Genomic DNA, 24,698 nt, shown 5'->3' on the forward strand with positions numbered 1-24,698 from the left:
TTGAGAGAGTGATGGGAAGGAGACAATCCAGGAAGCAGGGTGGGAGTTGGCACAATTATATGGATGAGAAATGATGGTATTTGAGCTAGGGTTGGGGTTTCCCAAGTGCCTCGTGGTAAAGAACCACCTGCCAAGGCAGGAGACATAAGAGATGTGGATGCGATCCCTGGATTGGGAAGATCCCTGGAGAAGGGCATGACAACCCACTCCAGTATTCTTGCCTGGAGAATCCCCATGGACAGAGGAGCCTGGTGGGCTACAGTCCATGGGGTCACAAAAAGTTGGACACAACTGAAGTGACTTATGCATGCATGCATGTGTTTATAATGATATTGGATAGAGGTTGACAGATTTATATCATATTTAAGAGCTAAAATTACAGTACACAGTGAACACATGAATGTGGTGGGTAAAGGACGATGTGCCTTCCAATTTTCCTGGCTATTCACTGAATGACTTGTGTTGCTTTTAAGTGATTGAGTGAAACACAGGACACAGGCTGAGAACAGAACGAGAACAGAGGGCTGACAGTTGGGAAGATAAAGAGTCTCATTTTAGAAAGTGCTTGTGCTTTAAGTAATAACATTTGTAGGGAGTTTTACATTAGCTTTTGAACTGTGGTGTTGGAGAGGACGCTTGAGAGTCCCTTGAACAGCAAGGAGATCCAACCAGTCCATCCTATTGGAAATCAGTCCTGAATATCCATTGGAAGGACTGATGCTGAAGCTGAAACTCCAATACTTTGGCCACCCGATGCAAAAAACCGACTCATTTGAAAAGACCCTGATGCTGGGAAAGATTGAAGGCGGGAGGAGAAGGGGACGACAAAGGATGAGATGGTTGGATGGCATCACTGACTTAATGGACATGAGTTTGAGTAAACTCTGGGAGTTGGTGATGGACAGGGGGGCCTGGTGTGCTGTAGTCCATGGGGTCGCAAAGTGTCAGACACGACTGAGCGACTGAACTGAACTGAACTAACATTAGCATCTAGAACTCAGAGCATTGTTGTCTAGAAGAAATGTAAGGTAAGCCTAAATAATTTTACATTTTCCATATTGAAAACCAAAAAGCGGCAGATTAAATTAAATTAATTTTATTTTTATACTGATTTTTATCATTTTTATTTTTAAATGAATTTTTATTGGAGTATAGTTGCTTTACAATGTTTTGTTATATTCTACTGTAGAGCGAAATGAATCAGCCATATATATACATGTATCCCCTTCCTTTTGGACTTCCTTACCATTTATGTCACTGCAGTGAATTAAGCAGAGTTCCCTGTGCTGTACAGTATGTTCTTATTAGTTATATATTTTTAAATTAATTTAATAATACCATTTACTTACCTCAGTATTGCCCAATTATTATCATTTCAACATTTGATCATTATAAAAATCGTTAATTAGATACTCTAAATTTGTTTTTCATACTAAGGCTTTAAAATCTAGGGTGGATTCTACACTTACAAGAAATATCAATTTAGAATAGCCACATTCAAATGTTCAACAGCCCATGAGGCTACTGGTTACCATATTAGACAGCAAGCTTAAAGAATTGTTTTTCAAATTGTGGATCACCATCTAAAATGAGTTGTAATGTCATGATCAGTGAGTCATGACCAAGATTTTTAAAAATGTTATAGAATACAATAAAATAGAAAGCACAGTGTACCAAACAGAATACGTGAAACTATTGAGTTTGGAAATATTTATTTCACTGTTGCGCAGCAGAAACTTTGGTCATGTCCTATTACCCCATCTCTGACTCTACCCTTATTAATCAAACATCTGAGTTCTTGCTGGGCATAAACTGCCTCACTGAAAGCTTTTATTTCCTAGCCTTCTCCTTGGAGGCTGGGTATGGTTTACGGCTAAATTCTGGCAACTGGAGAATAAGTGCAAGTGTGGTATGCAACTTTCAATTCATGACTTCGAAGGGTTAGGTTCTGTCCTTCCCTTTTCTCCCTTACTACTGTCTGGAACGTGGACACGTTGATGATAGATCTTTCATTGCAGGTAATAAGATGAAAGCCATGTGTCAAGGGAGGCAGAACAAAAAACAAGACATCGACTGAGCCTCTGAGTCATCCAAAGGCCATTTTAGCTGGCACTTTCATGTAAGAGAAAAACATTTTCTCTTATTTAATGCCTTTGCGTTCTGAGATATCTTTGTTCAAGCTAAAACTTGTATCTCATATAATTTCTCTTTCTTTATTACAATCTCTATCATCTCTAAGTGTCCTGAGTCACAGTGTAAAAGTTACGTTGTGAAATGTGATTTCATTGTTACCTTGCAAACTGCCTAATGAAAATATACAAAATTTCTTATTGTAGGTTAAAGTTAAAGCAATCTGAACACCACCAGTTAATGGAGATCTGGCCTATTTATTACAGATTAACGATTTATCAATTTATAGGGAGAGTTGATGCCATGGAAATAGATAATATGGGATGAAAATAGAAAAGAGTCCACAACAGAGCTCCGAGAAACACTAGTATCTAGGTGATGGACATCTAAGTGGAACTGGAAAGGCCAGAGAGAAAGAGAAACATGGGAGAGAGTGGGATTTCTGAGCCCAAAGAAGAGACATTTTAAGAAAATAGTTGAGAAGGTTTTTACTAGTCAGAGTGATTGGGCTTTTATAATGAAACATCAAGGCTTGTGATTGGGCTTCCCCGGTGGCTCAGATGGTAAAGAATCTGCCCGCAATGTGGGAGACCTGGGTTTGATCCCTGGGTCAGGAAGATCCCCTGGAGAAGGAAATGGCAACCCACTCCAGTATTCTTGCCTGGAGAATCCCATGGACAGAGGAGCCTGGAGGGCTACAGCCCATGGGGTCTCAAAGAGCAAATACAGTGAGTGACTAACACTTTCATTTTCTCTCGTGAAATGACCCTGTGCTAGTACACACATATGCACACACACACACACGTTCTTTATTCACCAAAGGAAAACATACCCTGCAATATATTCCCTGTTGAGTCTCATATTCAAAAATAAACTACATAGAGTTAAGGACAAAAATATAAAGCACAAATATTTAAATTAGGAAAAACATGTAAGAGAATAATTTTACCATTTGGGGGGTACAAAAAGACTTCTTAATCAGAAAATAAAGTCCCAAGACAAAGTAAAGTATAAGCAGCAGAGTTCCTACAAGTAACAATGATACAATACATCATTACTAATCATACATTTGAAAAAGAAAAAAAGATATGCAACGCTCTCTATCAGACTGGGAAATATTTTTAAAGGTGTGGGAAAAATGCAGTCTTAGGCACTGCTGGTAGAAGATAATTGGCAGAGTCATTTTAAAAAGGTAATATGACAGGATGTATAAAAGCTTCAATTGTGTACACTCTTTGACATAGCAAATTTACAGTACAAGTTAATTATACAAAACAATAAAGTAACTGAAAAAAAAATCAAGTAACTGAATTTTTAAAAAATGAGCAAAAGGTAAGCTTGTACAGTTAACTGTTAAGAGTAGGTTGAGAGGTCTTGGCACTGTTGAAGATAAGTTTATCATATACATGAGGAGTTTCTTTCTGGGCTCTCTATTCTCTTCCATCGATCTATATGTCCATCTTTATGCCAGTACCACTGTATTTTGGTTACTTCAACTTTGTAATGTTTTGAAAATAAGAAGTGAGAACCCTCCAGCTTTATTCTTTTTCAGAATTGTTTGGCCATTCAGGGTCCTTCAAGATTCCACATGAATTTTAGTGTGGGTTTTCTTTCAAAAGTATGATTTTACTATACCATACATTTTCCCCTTAAAGTATACATGGTATTGAAGATGCTTTTCATGTCAGCATAAGGATGTATATTAAAAGAGATATATTCTCTTGAATAATTACCTTATATGTACATGCTGTGATTAATCAGTACCATAAAGATAACTAATCAGTTTTTTGTTTTCTAGATATTGCATCAATGAACATGCTTGTCTTGGCAAAGTAGTCCATATGGTAAATTGTTCGAAGTAGAAATATTGGATCAAAAGGGCAGGCTGGGATGAAAGTTTCACAAGGGGAAGGATTTTGTTACTGTTGTATCCCCAGTGCTTAGAACAGGGTCTGGTGTGTACAAGGTGCTAAATAAATAGTAAACAAACAGTAAACCCAACAAGCAAACAAATAAGCAAATAGATAAGATAACTCTTGACCTATGTGTCAAAAATTGAGAAGATATTTGCCGAACTATGGTAGACAATGCTCATTGGCCTAACTACTCACACAGCGTCTTTCTCCCTAACCATCTTCAAACTATGGGTGGCTGTTTGATCTAGTCTGGCCAGTGACATATAAATGGAAAACTTATGGGTGGGGCTTGTAGAAAACTTTTGGTTTCTTAACAAAAAGAAAAAGTTTCAGAAGACACAGCAATGAACGTTTTTATTTATTCTTTCTATGTGCAAATTGAATGTAACACTTAAAGTTTCAATGGCCGTCTTGAGTTGACAAAGCAATGAACAGGATGATCAAGGTCTGCATGCTAAGCAGGTCCAAACGATAGAAAGGGCCTTGGTCTCTGTCAGTATTATTGGGTAATTGTGTCAACCTTGGAGCGTCAACCTATGGACTTCTTCCCTATTTGTTCAGCAATTGCTAGTTGCTTTTCTGTTATTTATTGCCAGAGGAATCCCTAGCTGATTCACAGACAGGTGCAAAATGCATTTAAAAAATAAAGAGAAAATTAGAACTTAAAGTAACATTGCAACAGTGGGGAGAGGATGAAAAATGTGGATTTTAAGTGTATTGGACATGACAATTACTAGTTTAATATTGATGAACGTACTAAGAGAAAAGTTACAGTACTCCTTTTTACCTTGTTTGATGCAATATTGATATAAAGGACACAATTATTTAATATATTACTTAAAGAAAAAGCTCTTCCAATTAAATTATGTAAAATATGTCATGATATGAAAAGATGTGTATGTTGCAATCACTTAATGCCAGAAATGGCTAATAATTGTAGGTACTATATGTTAGGCATTGTGTTAAGTACTTCATTTCATTTATTTTGCTCAAAAATGTATAAACTAGTTATGGACTTTTCCATTTTGGAGATGATTAATAGAGAATGACTCTAGGTTTCTCACTGGGGCTCTCGTGGGTGATCTTGCTAATAGGAGACAGGAAATTGTCAGGTAGACTCTCAGGTATGTTGGCTTTGAGGCTTTCTTGTGAAATTCAGGGAAGCTGTTCAGTAGGGAGTTGGGGGTAAATTTCAGAAGTGAAGGAAAAAAAAAGATTGATTAATTGGCTCCTTCGTCTGTTCAGTTAATATTTAAGCCTACTATGAACCAGGCTCTGTATTAAGTACTGGGGATATTGTGAAGCAAAGTAGTCAAGTGGAGAAGATGGATATTATTTAGTCAGTCCACATATATTCTAATGCATATTTTGTACCAGACACTGTCTTGTGGTTAACAAAAACCATATGTTTCTGCCATTGGGGAGTTTACATTCCTTTGCATTGAAATTAAGAAGGTGACTGGTGAAACACATGTGACCATGCCAACAGATCCACTTTAAATTCACGACTGCAGACTTGGGTGCAAACACAGTCTCCATGCAGTGCAGCTGCCTTGCTCAAGTGATTTTATTTCCTCACTCTCCCAGTCATCGTTTCTATAAACAATGCCCTTTCTCTCTTTTCTCTCTACTGATGACATAGCTTCTTATTTCACTGAAAGAATAGAAATGATCACAAGTATAATTCTGATCATCTGTCTCCAATTCCGAAATGGCCAGCTCGTCTGCATCTGCACCCATGGACTCTGTATTCTCTTGTGTTGCACCAGATAAACTTGCGTGCATCTAAATGCAAACCACCATTTAAAAATTTTTTTCTTAGTGCAACTTACTTTTTTCACATACTCAAAAACTTTTTTACTAAATTGATTTACCTCTCTCTGTGCTGTGCTTAATCACTCAGTCATGTCCGACTCTTTGCAACCCCATGGACTGTGGCCTGTTAGGCTCTTCTCTCTGTGGGATTCTCCAGGTAAGAATAGTGGAGTGGGTTGCCATGCCCTCCTCCAGGGGATCTTCCCAACCCAGGGATTGAACCCATGTCTCCCACATTGCAGGCGGATTCTTTACTGTCTGAGCTACCAGGGAAGCCCTTGGCTGTCTCTACTACACCATAAAAATCTCTCCTCTCAACCTCATTATTCTCATCAGCATATAAATATATATTTCACCTGTGAAAAAAACAAAATCTTTGACTATACATATCCTTCTACCAATCCTCCTTCCCCCCCTATTTTTTGGTTCCTTTTCCCACAAATCTCCTATCAATATTTGTCCAAACTTACTACTTCCACTTCTTCTCTCATTATTTCATTAACCCACTCCTAAGGCTTTATCTCCATCTGTCAGTCACCAGCCATCTCCATGTTGCCAATTTCAGTGGTTAATTCTCAGTTCTCATTTTATTATGTCTTTCAGAAGCAACTGACTTAGCTGCTCAATCTGTTCTTGAAATTCTTCTGGAAGCCATTTCTTCACTTGAATTTCAACACCCTGCCCTTATTTGATTCTGTCAATCATTTTAAGAATCCTTTATTATTTGTTTTCCTGACACTTAAACACTGCCATGTCTCAAAGTCCAGTCTTCTAACTTAATCTCTTTTCAAGTCATATTGTCTCTAAAGAGTCGCTTTTTGTCCTAGGGTTTTAAATGCTGTATTTAGAGAGTATTTAAACTCTCATTCTCAAACAATTTCTCATTGCAAAGTATCTATCCCTGATTGCTCCCTTCTGATTGAAAATTGTATTTATAACTGCTTCCTCTGACTCTCTACTGAAGTCTTACTGGCACCTCAAATTCAACACAGGATTAAGCATCTGATTCCTCTTCCCTTCCTGAGACTTTTCCTCTAAGTGGTATCTCCGTTAAACCAATTGCTTGGGCCAAAAATATGTGGATTCATCCTTGGTTTCTGTTTTTCTGCTATTTCCAATGTTAAGTTTAACAACAATCAGAATATATCTTTAGTATGCTGATGTCATTTCATCTACCGCCATCTAGTCTAAACCACCATCATCCTTTGTCAGTCCCAGTGCAAGACTAGTTTAACTTGTCTTCTTGATTCTCCCACTGTTCTCTGACAATTCACTGTCTCACACAAAAGTCAAAATAAATCCTTTAAAAGAAAAATCTATTTATGTCACCCCCTGGGAAACTCCTCTGACAGCTCCGCATGATCCTGAAAATAAATAAATCCAGATTTTTTACCAAAGCCTAGAAGATGTCCAGGACTTGGTGATTCCCTCCCATGTTCTGATCTCATTTTTATGGCTTCACCCATCCTGTTCACTCTGCTGAAGTCATGCTGGTCTCTTTCCTGTTCCTGGAATACACAAAGTCTGTTTTTGCTTCAGGGCCATGTACTCCCTGTTTGCTCTTCTTGGGGCACTTGGAATATGCATTTGGCTTTCTCTTCTACTTCATTCATTTCTCTGTTCCACCTCACAAAGGCCTTTCTTGACCATTCTACCAGAATAGCAATCTTCCACATATTGTCCTCTGTTTCCTTATGCTGCTTTTTATTGTTCCTAGCGTATTTCATTCGGAGAAGGCAATGTCACCGCACTCCAGTACTCTTGCCTGGAACATCCCACGGGTGGAGGAGCCTGGAAGGCTTTAGTCCATGGGGTCGTGAAGAGTTGGACACGACTGAGCGACTTCACTTTCATTTTTCACTTTCATGCACTGGAGAAGGAAATGGCAACCCACTCCAGAGTTCTTGCCTGGAGAATCCCAGGGCTGGGGGAGCCTGCTGGGCTGCCGTCTATGGGGTCGCACAGAGTGGGACGCGACTGAAGTGACTTAGCAGTAGCAGCAGTAACAGCGTATTTCATTACACACATATATGTGATCATATGACATTACATAAAAATATAAATGACCCCTGATGGCTCAGATGGTAAAGAATCTGCCTGGAATGCAGGAGACTCTGGTTTGATCCCTGGGTTGGGACGATCCCCTGGAGAAGAGAATGGCAACCCATTCCAGTATTCTTGCCTGGAGAATCCCATGGACAGCATGGACAGAAGAGCCTGGTGAGCTACAGTCTATGGGGTTGCAAAGAGTTGGACACAACTGAGCAACTAACACAGAGTGTACATATGACAAAATATATTACATGTAACCATATGATGCTATGTATATGTACATACAATTTTTACAGTATATATACATATTAATGCCCAGAACAGTGCCCATTTGTTCATATTAGGTGCTCAATAAATAACTGATGAAAGAACAAATGACTAAAATTAATATGCAAAAGAATACTATGTTGGCAAATATTGGCCTTTTTTTCAGTTTTTCAAATGTGATTCCAGTGTTCACAGAGTTGTCTTTCGCAGTACTGTTATTTGAAAAATTGATAAGCATTTCTTTTTTAAAAAAATTATTTTTATTTATTTATTATTTTTTGTTGTGCTGGGTGTTGGTTGCAGTGCAAAGGCTCTTTGCTGCTGGAAAGGGTTTTCTCTAGTTGTGGGGAGTGGGGGCTGCTTTCTAGTTGCAGCTCGTGGGCTTAGTTGCTCTGTGACATATGGAATCTTCCTGGATCAGGGATCAGACCCATGTCTCCTGCACTGGAAGGTGGATTCTCAACCACTGGACCACCAGGCAAGTCCCTGATAAGCACTCCTTTTGTGACAGAACACGAAGAGCTGAAAAGGCTAAATATTAAAGACTTAATGTGTTCTCAGTTCAGTTCAGTTGCTCAGTTGTGTCCAACTCTTTGCGACCCCATGAATCACAGCGCGCCAGGACTCCCTGTCCATCACCAACTCCAGGAGTTCACTCAAACTCATGTCCATCGAGTCAGTGATGCCATCCAGCCATCTCATCCTCTGTCGTCCTCTTCTCTTCTTGTCCCCAATCCCTCCCAGCATCAGAGTCTTTTCCAAGGAGTCAACTCTTCGCATGAGGTGGCCAAAGTACTGGAGTTTCAGCTTTAGCATCATTCCTTCCAAAGAAATCCCAGGGCTGATGTCCTTCAGAATGGACTGGTTGGATCTCCTTGCAGTCCAAGGGACTCTCAAGAGTCTTCTCCAACACCACAGTTCAAAAGCATCAATTCTTCGGCACTCAGCTTTCTTCACAGTCCAACTCTCATGTCCATACATGACCACTAGAAAAACCATAGCCTTGACTAGATGGACCTTTGTTGGTAAAGTAATGTGTCTGCTTTTCAATATGCTATCTAGGTTGGTCATAACTTTCTTTCCAAGGAGTAAGCATCTTTTAATTTCATGGCTGCAATCACCATCTGCAGTGATTTTGGAGCCCCAAAAAATAAAGTCTGATATTGTTTCCACTGTTTCCCCATCTATTTCCCATGAAGTGATGGGACCAGATGCCATGATCTTCGTTTTCTGAATGTTGAGCTTTAAGCCAACTTTTTCACTCTCCACTTTCACTTTCATCAAGAGGCTTTTTAGTTCCTCTTCACTTTCTGTCATAAGGATGGTGTCATCTGCATATCTGAGGTTATTGATATTTCTCCTGGCAATCTTGATTCCAGCTTGTGCTTCTTGCAGCCCAGCATTTCTCATGATGTACTCTGCATATAAGTTAAATAAGCAGGGTGACAATATACAGCCTTGACGAACTCTTTTTCCTATTTGGAACCAGTCTGTTGTTCCATGTCCAGTTCTAACTGTTGCTTCCTGACCTGCATACAGGTTTCTCAAGAGGCAATTCATTTTCCAAGTTAAAATGTATTTATTAACATTCTAGTATAGTAATTTGACAGTGAATTAAGCTACGAATTTACTCACAACTGTGCAACTCACATTTCTCTTTTTTTAAAAAATGTATTTATTTATTTGGCTGTGCTGTTGGTTGTGACATGTGGGATTCAGTTCTCTAACCTGGGATTGAGACCAGACCCCCTGCATTGGGAGTCATAGCCACTGAGCCACCAGGGAAGTCCCTCTCTATTTTTTATAAAGGCACTTTCTACCCTCCTCTGCCTTTGTCAGCGGTGTTGCCCAGTGCCATCACTGTCACTGCTCTTGTTGCCTCCGGGATCATGCATACCTTGCTGCTCCGGTGTCACTGGCAGCACCACCTGGGGCACCAGGATGACAGGTGCCTATGCCACGTTCAAGGCCTCCTGGGGCATAGGCTCTGGTGCTGTGTGCTGTGTGTGGGGGGAATCCAGAATCATGAGTGTCTCTACCATGACCGGAGCTGTTGGGTCATGGATGCTGCCACTGTGTGTGTGTGTCAAAGGTGGAGTTACAGGTACCTCTGTGGCTGGAGAGAGAGGATCTCGGGTCCTGCTGCCATGCTGTTCAGTTCCCTGTGGCCACGGGTGCGTCTGCACCCAGAAGGTCAGTGTCATGTGCACTTCTCTTGATGCTACCAGCTTGTGTGGGGCTGCAGGCTCAGCCACCAAGTCTGGTGATCCAGAATCGCAGGCACGGCTTCCAGTGTTCTCCTGGCTTTGCCTCCTCTACGTGCCCCAGCCCACCCACCTTTAACGTACAGATGTGTGAAATCCTCTGATGTCCTGGTGTATTGGACGGAGGCACCTTTGCTTGTTGCAAATGTTTTCCTGGTGGTAGACTGAAGGGGAGTGATAAAGAGAGCATCTCAACCACCATGATGCTGATGTCACACCAAAAAGATTATTCTTGCAGTGGTGGGAGACAATGGTGCTTCAGATTAGGATTTAGAAGGAGATAGGGAGAGCATATTTAGCTAAGTGATGATAATGCCATTGCCAAGACAGTTCATACGTGAGGAGAGGAAAAGAGAGGAGGCAGCAAGAGTTTGACATGGTTGTAAGACATCCAGGTAGAGGTGTCCAGAAGGCATGTACATCTTCAGATGGGATATCCCAGGGTGGTGCTGTGTTCTTATTATAACCCTGTCAGGTAGCACATGGTTAAGTTTCTTTCATTTGGGGCAATGTTCGACCCAATCACTTGATTAAGGTGTTATGTGCCATACTTCTTGTCTGTGAGCTTATGTTTTGCCTTGTAACTAATATTTTATGGGGATACTATCAGGCTGTATAAATGTCCTGCTGTGTGCTTAGTTGCTCAGTCATGTCCGACTCTTTGCCACCTGCCTACCTACTTCTCAGGGACAGAGAAGCCTGGCAGGCTATAGTCCATTGGGTGACCAATAGTTGGACACAACTGAGCGACTAACACACACATACCTACTTCTCATCAAAATTTCAATGTGTTTGTTTCTGCCAGTATAGTCATGTTTTCCTCTTTTGTATAATGGGTTATAATCTATTATTTCATTATTTATTTTGATGCTCAAATAGTCTCAGATTTGGCTAGTAAAAATCCATTTAAGCTGACTCCTGGGTCCTATTGGCATGTCCTCAATTAATCTTGGGCAACTACTTATCTTCTGACCCAAGACATTTCAAGCTCATCTTATAATTTTCCTTTACTATGTTTTTTTTTTTTTTCCTTTTAGCGAATGACATTAGAAATCAAGAATTGGGATGTAGGTATGCCCTTTATTTTTAGGGTGTCCCTACTCCTAGACTTTCTTAGCAAAAGAGCTATGGAGTTATGCATTCTTAAACATACATACACATGTAGATAAATTGATACATACTCTGTTAGGCTTCTGATGCCCCACACGTAGACTAACCCTCCATAAGGACACCCACCTCATCTTGCTCCAACTCTAATATCACAGGAGTGATATTTATTCTTTCTCAATCCGTGTAATTTTAATTTCCTTTTATTGTCTTATTGCATTAGCCAGAACTTCTAATATGCTATTGAGCCAGGCTACTTTCTTTGTGAACATTCTTTTCATCCTTTTAGGAGCTGTACACCGTACTATCTACTATCTTAACTCTCTTCAACTCAGTGTGACATCTGTCTTACCTATCTCTATCTAGTGGTGTTGGGCTGACTTATTCAGAAAACAATGGAAGAGTTAGAGACATGATTTTCATTGGCCAATCCAATACTTCTTTAGTAGTTTGCTACATTTTTCAAATTTACTTTAGGAACCAGTGCTGCTTATAAGATAAACACAATTAAGGAAAAATAAACAGACAAGTCTAGACAGATAAATAGGATTATCTTGCTAAAATGCTATTTATTCTGTGAGGATAAATTCCTTCAGGGGTGGCTTAATTAGTATTATATCTAGTTAAAATAAATAGATAGGTCTGTTTGTAGCTTTTCTTCTCATTTTCTTGATAGAGTCTTTCACAGAGCAGATTTTTAATCATAATGAAGTTTAGCTTATCAATTATTTCTTTCATGGATAATGCCTTTGCTTTGTATCAAAAAAGGTCATCAATATAACTAATGTCACCTAGATTTTCTCCTGTGTTGTCTTCTAGGGTTTTGAAGTTTTGTATTTTACATTTAGGTCTATGATGCATTTTGAATTAATTTTCTTTGAAAAGTGTGTAGATTTCTTCATTTTCTTTTTTTTTTTTTTTTTGCATGTGGATGTCCAGTTGTTCTAGCATCATATGTATTTCTTTTGTTAAGTTTATACCTAATTACTTCATTTTGGTGGGGTTGTTAATGTAAATGGTATTGTGCTTTTAAATTCTAAATTTTACTTGTTCATTTCTGGTGTATAGGAAAGCAATCAATTTTTTATATTAACTTTGTATCCTGCAACCTTATTATTACTGCTGTATGTAGTGATCTGAAAGAAATAACAACAAAAAAATTCCCATGACTAATATCACAGGAGTGATATTTAGTCTTTCTCCATCTGTGTAATTTTAATTTCCTTTTATTGTCTTTTTGCATTAGTTAGAACTTCTAATATGATATTGGAAAGAAGTGATAAGAGGGAATATACTTCCTTTGTTCCTCTTAGTGGGAAAATTTTAGTTTTGCACCAGTAAGTGTGATATAAGTTGTAAGTTTCTAGTAAATTTTTTTTTTTTAATCATGTTGAGGAAGTTCTCCTCTGTTTCTGTTTTGCTGAGTGGTTTTGTTTTTTAGGGCTTCCCTGATAGCTCAGTTGGTAAAGAATCTGCCTGCAATGCAGGAGACCCTGGTTTGATTCCTGGGTCAGGAAGATCTGGAGAAGAGATAGGCTACCCACTCCAGTATTCTTGGGCTTCCCTTGTGTCTCAGCTGGTAAAGAGTCTGCCTGCAATGCGGGAGACATGGGTTCAATCCTTGGGTGGGGAAGATCCCCTGGAGAAGGGAAAGGCTGCCCATTCCAGTATTCTAGTCTAGAGAATTCCATGGACAGTCCATGGGGTAGCAAAGAGTCGGACACAACTGAGCGACTTTCACTTTTGTTTTTTTATCACGAATGGGTGTTGGATTTTATTAACTGCTTTTTTCTGTATCTACTGATACCATGTAATATCAATTTCTTCTTTAGCCTATTGATGTAATGGGTTACATTAATTGATTTTCAAATATTTAACCAGATTTGCATAACTGCGATAAATCCCACTTGGTTATTGTGTATAATTCTTTTATACACTGTTGGATATGATCTACTATTTTTTTTTAAGATTTTTGCACTTATGCCCATGAGAAATATTGTTCTGTAGTTTTATTTTATTGTATTGCCTTGGTACAGTTTTAGTATTATGTTAATCCTGGGCTTATAAATTGAGTTAGAAAATATTTTCTTGTCTATCTTCTGAAAGAGACTGAAGAGAATTGGTATAACTCTTTCCTTAGATGCTTGATAAATTCATCAGTGAACCTATCTGGGCCTGATGGTTTCTGTTTTGCAAGATTATTAATTATTGATTTAATATCTTTAATAGATATAGGTCAGTTTGAATTGTCTATTTCTCCTTGTAGGAGTTTTGGGAAAAGTGGCCTTTCAAGAAGTTAGTCCATTTCATTTGGATTATTAAATTTGTGGGCAAGGCATTGTTCATAGTATTCCTTTGTTATCCTTTTACTGTCCTTATAATCCAGCAGTTCCATTCTTGAGTATTTATCCATTGAAAACAAAACCACTAATTTGAAAAGATATATGCTCCCCTATGTTCATTGCAGCATTATATACAATAGCTAAGATATGGAAGCAACCCAAGTGTCCATTGACAGGTGATTGGATAAAGAAAATGTGACATACAAATACAAAGGAATATTACTCAGCCACAATAAAGAATGAAATATTACTATTTAAAACAACATGGATGGACCTGGAGGATATTATGCTAAGTGGAATGTGTCAGACAGAGAAAGACAAATGCCATATAATTTCACTTACATGTGGAATTTAAAAAAAGAGAGAAGTGAACAAACATAAGAAAACTGAAACAAATTCATTGATACAGAGAGCAAACAAGTGGTTGCTAGGGGAGGGGAGTAGGGGGAATTAGCAAGTGTGGGAGATTAAGAGGCACAAACTTATAGTGAGAAAAGAAATGAGTCTTGTGGATGAAATGTACAACATTTATGGGGAATATAGTCAATAATATTGTAATAGTTTTTTATGGTGACAGATGGCAAGTAGACTTATTGTGGTGATCATTTTGTATAGAAATATCAAATCACCGTGTTGTGTGTCTGGAACTAACATAGCATTGTAGGTCAATTGCACTTCAATCAAAAAAAGAAATATAACATTGCTTTACTTTCTTTGTGCATGTGTGCTAAGTTGCTTCAGTTGTGTTTGACCCTTTGCTACCCTGCAGATCCTACCCTACCAGGCTTCTCTGTCTGGGATTCTCCTGGCAAGAATACTGGAGTGGGTTGCCGTGCCCTCCTCCAGGGGATTTTCCTGACCCAGGGATCGAACCTGTGTCTCTTAAGTCTCCTACATTGGCAGGCAGGCTCTTTACCACTAGTGCCATTTGGGAATTGAATTAAATCTGACTCTGCTTTCATTCTTCTAAAATTCTTAGTGAGACTTAATCTTCATTTTTATTAGAGCCTTCCCCACACTGGGGTTTGTGAAACAAAATATTTGGGAAGCTGCTTTTGTCTTTGCGTGAAACTGGTTACTCCTCATATGACCATGCCATTGTCCAGCCCTTCAGCCATTTTGAAGCCTGGCTACTTGGCTGCTTCTATGCTCTATCTGGACACGGGAATATTTCCTGAGACTGGGAGCTCTGTGGTCCAGAATGTGCCTCACACAGCTACTTAGCTCAGAGGTCCTGTCTGTTACCCTGAGTGCAATGATGGAGGTGACCCAGTGCCCACTCTCCTGGGTCCCATAAGCTCCACTCACATCCTGATTTTGATTTCTTTCTGCCAGTGGGGCTTCTCTCTCTCTCTTTTATAAAAAAGCCTTTTGATTTTGTATTGGGATATAGCCGATTAACAATGCTGTGATAGTTTCAGGTGAACAGCAAAGGGACTCAGTCACACATATACATATATCCATTCTCCTGCAAACTCCCTTCCAATCCTGGCTGCAGTGGGGCTTCGCTTTAACGTCTCTGCAAAAGACTTCTTTTTCTTCTTCCTCAGGAGCACCTCGAGTGATTTGCCCAAGTGCCAGGGCTTTTGCATAGTATCTTTAAGCAATCTCTGCTTCTAACCTTGAAAATTCTTAAGAAGAAAGGCCACAAGGACCTGGCTAAACTTTGTAATAGGGAAGGGAAAAAAAAATACCATAGGATAAGAATCAGCACAGATTACAATCTTTTCAAATCCTTTTCAGTCGTGAAACCAAAATAGTCTTTAACATTTTAGTAAATTATTCTTCCACATTAAGAAGGGAAAAATGCTGGGAAAACAGAGGTGTTTTGCTTACTTTGGGGAAAAAAATGTAAACTTGTATAGTTTCAGTTAAGATTTATCCATGTAACTGTTTGGGGGGAAAAAGAAAAAAAAAAGATAAAGGAAAGGGGAAAAGCAGGCTGATCTTGTTATTATTTGAGAAATTCCTGTTTTCATATATATAGTTCCATAACCTCATATTATTGAATAAAAATTAATGTAGAGGCTTCTGCAGATCTGTGTGGTTTTCTTATACAATAGTAATAAAATGACCCTTCTTCCAATTTCTTCTTTGGTTCTTGTTTGGAAGTGCTGTTACTGTCCCACACACATATCTTTCCTGCTTCTGCAAGCAAACATATGGTTCTGGAAATCTGGAATTTTAATCCCACGACTCAGTAAAGAGCACTAGTATTGAAACCTAACTGTTCCGCCCCACCACCCCTGCCCCCACCACCTGGGGAGTAGTGATATGTTGGGAGAATGTGACTATCTTTGCTTCCTGTTTCTACCATTTCTACCATTCCTTATGAAAAAATACATGAGCAATATTTCACCTTATGAGAAAGGGATCAAAATGCATAGTAATAAGTGGTATTAAACACATCATTTGAGGAAACAGACCAGAACACAGCTTCTTCACTCTTTGGAAAATATGAAGACGAAATTTAAAAAGTGGACTGGATTAGGGAGAGAATTCTTAGACTTCTAACTGCGCTGCCCTCCTACCCTGTCTCTTGTTGGCCTCTGTATTCTCTATGATTGAGAAATCCCTTGTTTCGAACAAAATTCTTTCTAACATTCTAATTCAGATCTTTTGGATCATTTTCAGAGATTTCTTTCACGTTTCCCATTGTGAAATTCTGTGTTTTGTGATTATGGTCTACAATAAGGCTAAGGAGAAGTTTCTCATGCTGCTTCTGGCTTTTTCTCTGGAACAGTTTAGAAAAAAAATGAGATGTGTAGAAACATCTCTGAGATGTTCAAAATACCATGCAAATATAAAATTATATCAATATTTTATTTTCCTACCAAAAAAGAAAGAGAAAAAGAAGACCCCACATAAAAATAAAAAATGAATGGACAAAATTCCTTCACAAGTATATTGTGTAGGTTAAGAATTCTCTGACCAAAAGGACTGCAATGGAAACAAAACTGAGTTTCTGAATCAAGTGAAACTTCTATCCTTTCCTTTGCTTAATGGGTCATTTAAAGGATGCTGAAAACAGAGATGGGCTTCCCCCGTGGCTCAGCGGTAAAAAATCCACCTGCAATGTAGGAGCCACAGGAGACTCGGGTTCGATCCCTGGGTCAGGAAGATCCCCTGGAGGAGGGCATGGCAAACCACTCTAGTATTCTTGCCTGAAGAATCCCACGGACAGAGGAGCCTGGTGGGCTACAGTCCAAAGGATCGCAAAGAGTCAGACACAACTGAAGTGATTTAGCATGCATGCACGAAAATAGAAACCCACAGTAGGGCTGAAAAGGAGACACAACCAGCTCAGGTTGATAGATGATTCTTGCAAATTAAATGCAATTAACGAGGAATTATACATACATAAGGATGAAACAGCAGGGGGCGTGGCAGCCCAGAACACTGAGATGTAGATATTGAAGCCATTATTTTGGAGGGAAATAGATTCTAATCATGGTTTTCCCTTTCTGGTGCCCAGCTCCCATTCTGAAGCTATCCAGGAGTCCACCAACAGTTGCCTCTTTAGAAGAAAATATCTCTTATCTACAAAATCCCAATGGATTTAGGAGATCTGTGTCAGGAACTTGGGTCAAAGAGCAAAACTTCAAATAAAAGATGCTCTAAGTACTCTTATCACTTAGGAAATTCCAAGGGGATTTTTAGGAGTGCTATGTCAGGAACCAGGGGTAGACAGATAGACACATAGGCAGACAGACACACATATATAAAATGTCACCTATCTCAATGGTTTTTTTAAATGTGAATTTTAGAATCAGCATCTCTGATCCTAATGGTTTTTGAGCTAAGATTACATAAAATGTAAATAAATTTAGGGAGTATTGACATTTGACATTTTCATGATGCTGACTTTTAACCTATCCAAAAATATAGGATGCTTTATTAAACAACATTTGTTCAAGTCCTTTTTTTGTGTTCTTCATTACTATTTAAATTTTTTTCTTATATATATTTTAAACATTTCTTTCACATTTATTCCTGGGTATCATGAGAAAAATCAAACCCAAAATAAAAATCAAAGTACAGAATTAATGTACTTTGGGATAAAAATAAAGTCAAAGTTTTGACTGTAGCATCCAACATTAAGGTTCAGAACTAAATAAAGTTATACCTAGCGGTTACTTTTGGATAGAAAAAAAAAATGATTTCTGAGAAATTTAAGGGTATTCCTCTCTGACTGTATTTGCTAGACAACAGGAATTCTAATAATCTAGTTCATAGGAGCCTTGTAGGTGACCTAAGGAAGAGATATGCCTTTTGGAGAGGTTTGTGGGTATTGGTTTTGTCTCACGGAATAAATCTCATTAAAACTAATATGAAACCATGACATTTAAAAGAATTGTACTAACAGAAGCACTTCCAGATGGGACTACAAAGGACAGAGATGGTTCAAAGGGAAAAGGAGATTTCAGAGCCCTCAAACATCTACAGACTAGAAGAAGACTGAGAGCATATCTCAGCTGAAAACATATGCTTTTTCTCATGGGAAATAAAGGATGAATTAGAGTGTAGAGTGGATTCCAGAGTCACAGAGAACCACTCTGAGGAAGCAAGACTGAACCCTAATCAGAGAACTGGTGACAACTGCCTGGTCAGATTTCAGAGTGGCTATGCACCATGAACTGGAGTGGCCTCCCGTGCTCTACCTTTTTGAATAGAAGTATCTGTCACAGTTGTCCTGGGATTGTCCCCAGAGTGGTGGTAGATAACTAACATTTCTGTTTAGTTCACAGATCTTCAGAATGAGAACTACACTAAAGGAACTGAAATTGAGCAGATGACCCCAAGGAGTTTCATCTATAGCTGGACCTAATTTAGATGCTAGATTTCAAGCCTGAGGCTGATGTCATCATATGACAAGACATCAAGTGTTGGAGGGGAACATGGATGAGTGTTTTTTTTTTTTTTTAACATGGAAGCAAGATGCAAATCAGTGGGGGGCTTATAGAAGATTATGAAAGCTTAGTGGTTAGAGATTGTCCCTTAATAAACCATGCCTTTCAGTATTCTCAGGCTTATGTGGTTCCCTCTCCTTGCCCTATGCCTTGCTTTTGAAAAAGGGTAGTGATGGAAGTGGTACTATGTGACTTCCAAAGCTATGTACAAGAGGCTCTTCAGGTTCTGCCCCATTCCCTAGAATGCTTATGTTAATACATGGGACACAGTCTCTTGGAATCCCGCTCCAAATCCTGAGCCATTTGGAGAGGACATGTGTCAACACTCTGGGCAGCATTTCTAGATGAGCCACCAGGTGATGGCCAGCACGAACTGCATGCCATCTGAGGAGCTATCTAGGATACCCAGTCCAGTTGAATCTTCAGAGGACCAAAGCCCTAGCCAACATCTGACTTCAACTGCAAGAGAGAACCAAAGCAAATAATGCCCTGTTGGGTGAACCTGGTCAAACCATAAAACCATGAGAGAAAAATGATAAAGTATTGTTTTAATTCATTACACTCTAGGTAGATAACTGGAACACATAACAACATAGCACACATACCCACACACACATGATTTGTAGCAGAGACTGGCTAGTTCTGCACTGAGTTTCTTTTCTTTTCCTCCTGAATACACAGAAAGACTGTCTCATCATGCAACTGAGTTCTGGCTAATGGAGCATAAGTAAATGTCATGTATGTCGTATCCAGGTTTGCTGTATTAAAACTTCCTGTGGGCACCTTTATATCACTGTTTGATGGATAAGTATTTGGAAGTGATACACATGAAAATGACAAAGTTAGGTTATTGTGCTTTGTCATTGAGTTTTATGGTTTACTGTTTTAGCAGCTAATGTAAAATCAACTAAATACCCAGCTGTAACAAATTGGCAGTATTTTATTTTGCATTTTGCTTCTATGTCCATACATGAAATTGATATTTAATTTTCTTTTTTGTGTGATTCTTATAATATTAAGCTTAAAATAATTTATATAGGTATTCTTTTTCTGCTCTCTAAATATTGTTTTTAGGATTGGGATTATCATTTCCTTGAAAGTGTGATGAAATTTTTCTGTAAAATATTGTTATGCTGTCTTTTGTAAGTGAAGGATTATTTTTTACTCCTAATTCACTTTCATTTCTGGTTTATTCAATTTTTCAAAATATTCTGTCCTCAGTTTTGATAATTTGTATAATTTTTGTTCTTCTCAGTTCAGTTCAGTTCAGTAGTTCAGTCGTGACCGACTCTTTGCGACCCCATGAATCGCAGCACGCCAGGCCTCCATGTCCATCACCAACTCCCGGAGTTCACCCAGACTCACGTCCATCGAGTCGGTGATGCCATCCAGCCATCTCATCCTCTGTCGTCCCCTTCTCCTCCTGCCCCCAATCCCTCCCAGCATCAGAGTCTTTTCCAATGAGTCAACTCTTCGCATGAGGTGGCCAAAGTACTGGAGTTTCAGCTTTAGTATCATTCCTTCTAAAGAACACCCAGGGCTGATCTCCTTCAGAATGGACTGGTTGGATCTCCTTGCAGTACAAGGGACTCTCAACATTATATTTTTCATTGAGGCTTTCAAAATTTACCATTTATATGTTTTATTAATCTTTAGAATACAGACTTTTGTTTTCTTGATTCTATCATTTTGTTGACTTTCATTTTATTAACTTCTGTTCTTCACAATTCACTGTCAACACTCTTTATATATTGCTTTCCCCCCCATTTTTCTAGCTCATTTCATTCATATAACAATCTTTCTTAATTTTTTAATTCATATAATGTTTAGGTTTTATAAAATGTACTTCCATGTGTACTAGATATTTAAACAAATAAATCAGGTATTTTGAAAATGTTTTAATTCTTGTTCAGTTCTAAATGTTTTGTAACTTTCATTGTTACTTCCTTTTAATTTTAAAGTTTTTATGATGGAGCATTTCAAACATACATAAAATTAAACAAAATAATAAATGAATCCAAATATATCCACAATATTATTATTTTTATAATATGTTTTTAATAGGCTTTTATCCTGCTCTCCTGACATATGTTCCACTCAGAAAAATAGTAGTCTTTAAAAGTAGTGGTAGTAGTAATAATCTTTAAAAGCATCATTTGAACAGAAATGCTAAAGTTACCCTCAAAAATAACCCTAATGATTGGTTACCAGTCACCCATGACCACATTGAAAATCTTTCTGGTTTGTACTTTATCTGCAAGGCATCTTTTATATGTAATGTGAGAAATCACCAATCCTGTGTAAATTTTAATCCAGAATATTTTTTGTAAATATATAAAACTCTCCATGTATATATGTACACATATTATCTGTTTATCTAACTGTTCTAAATATACTAAAAGTCTATATCCACAATATTGTATTTATATAATGAACTACTAGACTCTCAATATCCAGTTCTAACATCCAAGGACATCTACGTGCACTCTTGCCTTAGCTATATCATATCCACATTCCATCTACATTCACCTCTTAACCACCTCACCTTTCCCATTATCATTTTGAAGCAAAACTCCAAAATATTTCAACATATATTTCCAGAAGGAAAGGATTATTTTTAAACTAAAACATGCTACATTATGGTACATAAACATTTAACAAAAATTTTTAATATCATCCATATTTAAATATTCAGCCAGTGCAAATTTATAATTCCTTATTAAAATGTCATTTTTTTTATTGGAGTAAATTGCTCTACAGTGTTGTATTAGTGTTTGTTGTACAACAGCATGAATCAGCCAAATGTGTACATATAACCCTTCCTTCTTGAGCCTCCCTCCCACGCCCCCATCCCACCCCTCCAGGTCATCACAGATGTCATTATGTTTTAAAAGATGTCTTTGAAATCATTATCAAAATTAGGCCTATACATTGTGATTGATTAATTGATTGATATGCCTTTTAAATCTTTCTAATTTTATAGGTGGTCTCTGCTTCTGATTCTGAGACAATTTACTTGTTGGAGAAATCAAATTGTCAGTTTTCCACGGTATGAATTGTGCAAATTATATGCCTGTGATATAATTTAACATGTTCCTTACCTTCTGTGTACATATAATCTGCAATATGAGTTTAATTACTCCCATCTGTACATTTTAAATATTTTTATAGTCCATACCTTTCACCTGAAAGAATGATTCTGTGAGGGGGGTCTGAGGTTTGTCATGCTTCCTAATGACTACTTATTGTGTTTATGACTATTATTGACCCCATGAAAAACATGACTTCAAGAATATAGAATAAGTGAAAGAAAAAATATATTACTTTCTTATAATTTTAAGGTATCTTAAGGAATGAAAGGGTAGCAATAACTAGGAAAGGCAAAGCAAAGATATAAGGGAGAGACTGAAATAAAAAAACATTATTGAAGAGATGTTGGGTGAGACTTACGGTTCCACAGAATTTGAGGTGCTGGTAGCAAACCGAATGACAAGAAGTAGCAGGAGACATGAGTGAAGAAGTCTGCCTTCCCCCATAGTGAGGGACAAACCGCAGGCACCGTGTCGTGCCCAGCTCCTGCCCTCAGCCTGGTCCTTGAGACCTTTCAAATTTAGCAGACTTTATATGCTATTTGCAAACAAGCTCCACCTAGTGCCTCCAAATGGAGTTCATGGTTGGACACAGATTCCCTGAAAGGGTTGATGCTCTCAGCGATTGCTTCATTAGTCTCAAGGCTAAACTCTGTCTGACAGGCTCTGAGTCATTTCCAGACAATAAAAATTTATGTTCCAGGGAGAATTAACCTTCTTTAACTTTGACAGCAAAGCTCCGGAGGAGGAACTTTCAACCCAGCCTTCTTCAACTCCTTCAAAATTCTTGCAAGTAGGTGTCAAAGAAAGCTACCTTTGAGGGTCAAGGGATGTGTCATTATGCCAGTAACTCATTCAATGACTTTAGGGGGACTTCTTGACAGAGGATTGAGTAAGCAGCTCTGGAGAAAGTAATTCAAAAGAAATGCTTGTGCTTAACTAAAATTGCAGGTGTTCTCCCCATCTTCTCCATCCCCCTCACTTCATCACGACCCACCCATCTACCACTCTCTTCTAGCCTTCCTCAAGCTGCAGCCAAGCCCTGCTCCCAACATACTTCCCTTGTATCACTAACACTGTGGATCCACCCCACCCTCAACATTTTTCTGCAGACTTGCTAGGGCTGGGCAGTAGACACAGTTCACACAGGACACCTCTTGATCACCTGGTACTGGTGGCCAGAGGGACTAACTTCCCCGGGCCTCACAGGTCTGTAATGATTGGAAAGATAATTCTAGGCAGGCTGTCACACCCAGGGCATTGCGCAGACAGCAGAAAAAAAATTACCCATAGTCTGCCTGTGAAAAAGACATTTACTTGTCCCGGAGCTTCAACCTTAGGGACAGGCTTCAGCACTGCCGTTCATCTAGGGGCTGCAGATGCACTTGTAGGGAATATAGGCAGGAAGATGCAGTCTTTGCACCTCCCATTGTTGCATCCCCTGACCTTGCCATGGCTTGCTGGGATCTTCCAGCAATGAGCTTATACACTCAGAGGGAGCCTTAGTTCTGGCAACTATTGCCCAGAAACACTCCCAGATCTCCTGGTCTGGAGGTCAGCAGGGATTGCAGACCCATAGGACTGTTTATGTACTTTAACAGCTGTTGCCTGAGGATCTGGCTTTCAATCTGTCTGAAACTAGGCACTGACTCTGGGAGCAAGCTTTCTGGAACACTGACAGGTCTTAAAACACCCTCAACAACTGGGACCCATCAAGAATAAATCAGGCTGCTTAACACACTGATTTGAGACAACCAAGAGCTAGGGTGAGGATAAATGATAAGTTTCATTTCATACGCAGGACACTCTTTCAATGGGAAAGTGGGCTGTTTTACTTAGCATGCAGACTCAAACACAGAGTCAAGCAAAATGAGGAAACGGGGGAAGATGCTTCAAATGAAAGAACAAAACAAAACTTCAGAAAAAAAACTTAACAAAATGGAGATACCTATGGCTGATTCATGTTGGTGCATGACAAAAATCATCACAATATTGTAAAGTAATTATCCTCTGATTAAAATAAATAAGTTAATTTAAAAAAATGGAGATACGTAAATTATCTAGAAAAAAAAGTTCAAAAGAATAGTTAAAAAATGCTCACTGAACTTGAGGAAGAATGGATGAACACAGTGAGAGCTTCAGCAAAGATAAATAAGAAAGTGCTGAACAGAAGTCATAGAGCTGAAGAATATAATAACTGAACTGAAAATAGGCTCGAGGGGTTCAACGGAAGATGAAGTGGAGCAGAAGACAGGATCAGTGACCTGAAAGAACAGTGGAACTCATCCAAATAGAGCAGCAAAGAGAAAAAAGAATGTCGAAAGAGCAGAGGCAGGTAAAGAGTTCCTATGGGACAACATCAAGCAGAATAACATTCATATTAAAGGAGTCCCAAAAGGAGAAGACAGAGAGAAAGAGCTTGAAAATTTGAGAAATAATGGCTGAAAACGTCCCTAACAAAGGGGAAGAAACAGATATTCAGGTACAGGAAGCACAAAGAGTTCCTTATGAGAGGAACCAAAGAGATCTCTACCAAGGCATGTTATAATTAAAATCAAAAGTTGAAGAGAGAATCTTAAAAACAGCAAGAGAGAGAAAGAAAAAAAACAAAAGACCTTGTTACATACAAGGGAACTTCCATTGGGCTATAAGCTGAGTTTTCAGCAGAAACTTTGCAGGTCAGAAGGGAGTAGCAAGATATATTTAAAGTTGTGAAGGAAAAAACTCACAAAGAATCTCTACCCAGCAAGGCCACCATTTAGAACTGAAGGAGAGAGAAAAAGTTTTCCATAGAAGCAAAAGCTAA

At 38.6% G+C, this 24,698-nt stretch overlaps 1 protein-coding gene across 1 annotated transcript in view; it reads right to left on the minus strand.

Moving 5' to 3' along the window:
• LOC102402539 (alpha-2-macroglobulin) overlaps nt 1-22,399 on the minus strand; it is a 72,319-nt gene extending 49,920 nt beyond the window's left edge. The window contains exon 1 of the mRNA XM_006069786.4: nt 22,254-22,399. Within this exon, the coding sequence (XP_006069848.3) occupies nt 22,254-22,339 (86 nt within the window). The 5' untranslated portion in view covers nt 22,340-22,399. The remainder of the gene's footprint in view (nt 1-22,253) is intronic.
• Nucleotides 22,400-24,698: the final 2,299 nt, after the last annotated feature.

The sequence above is a fragment of the Bubalus bubalis genome, chromosome 4 (genome assembly GCF_019923935.1).
Source record: "Bubalus bubalis isolate 160015118507 breed Murrah chromosome 4, NDDB_SH_1, whole genome shotgun sequence".
Classification (NCBI taxonomy): domain Eukaryota; kingdom Metazoa; phylum Chordata; class Mammalia; order Artiodactyla; family Bovidae; genus Bubalus; species Bubalus bubalis.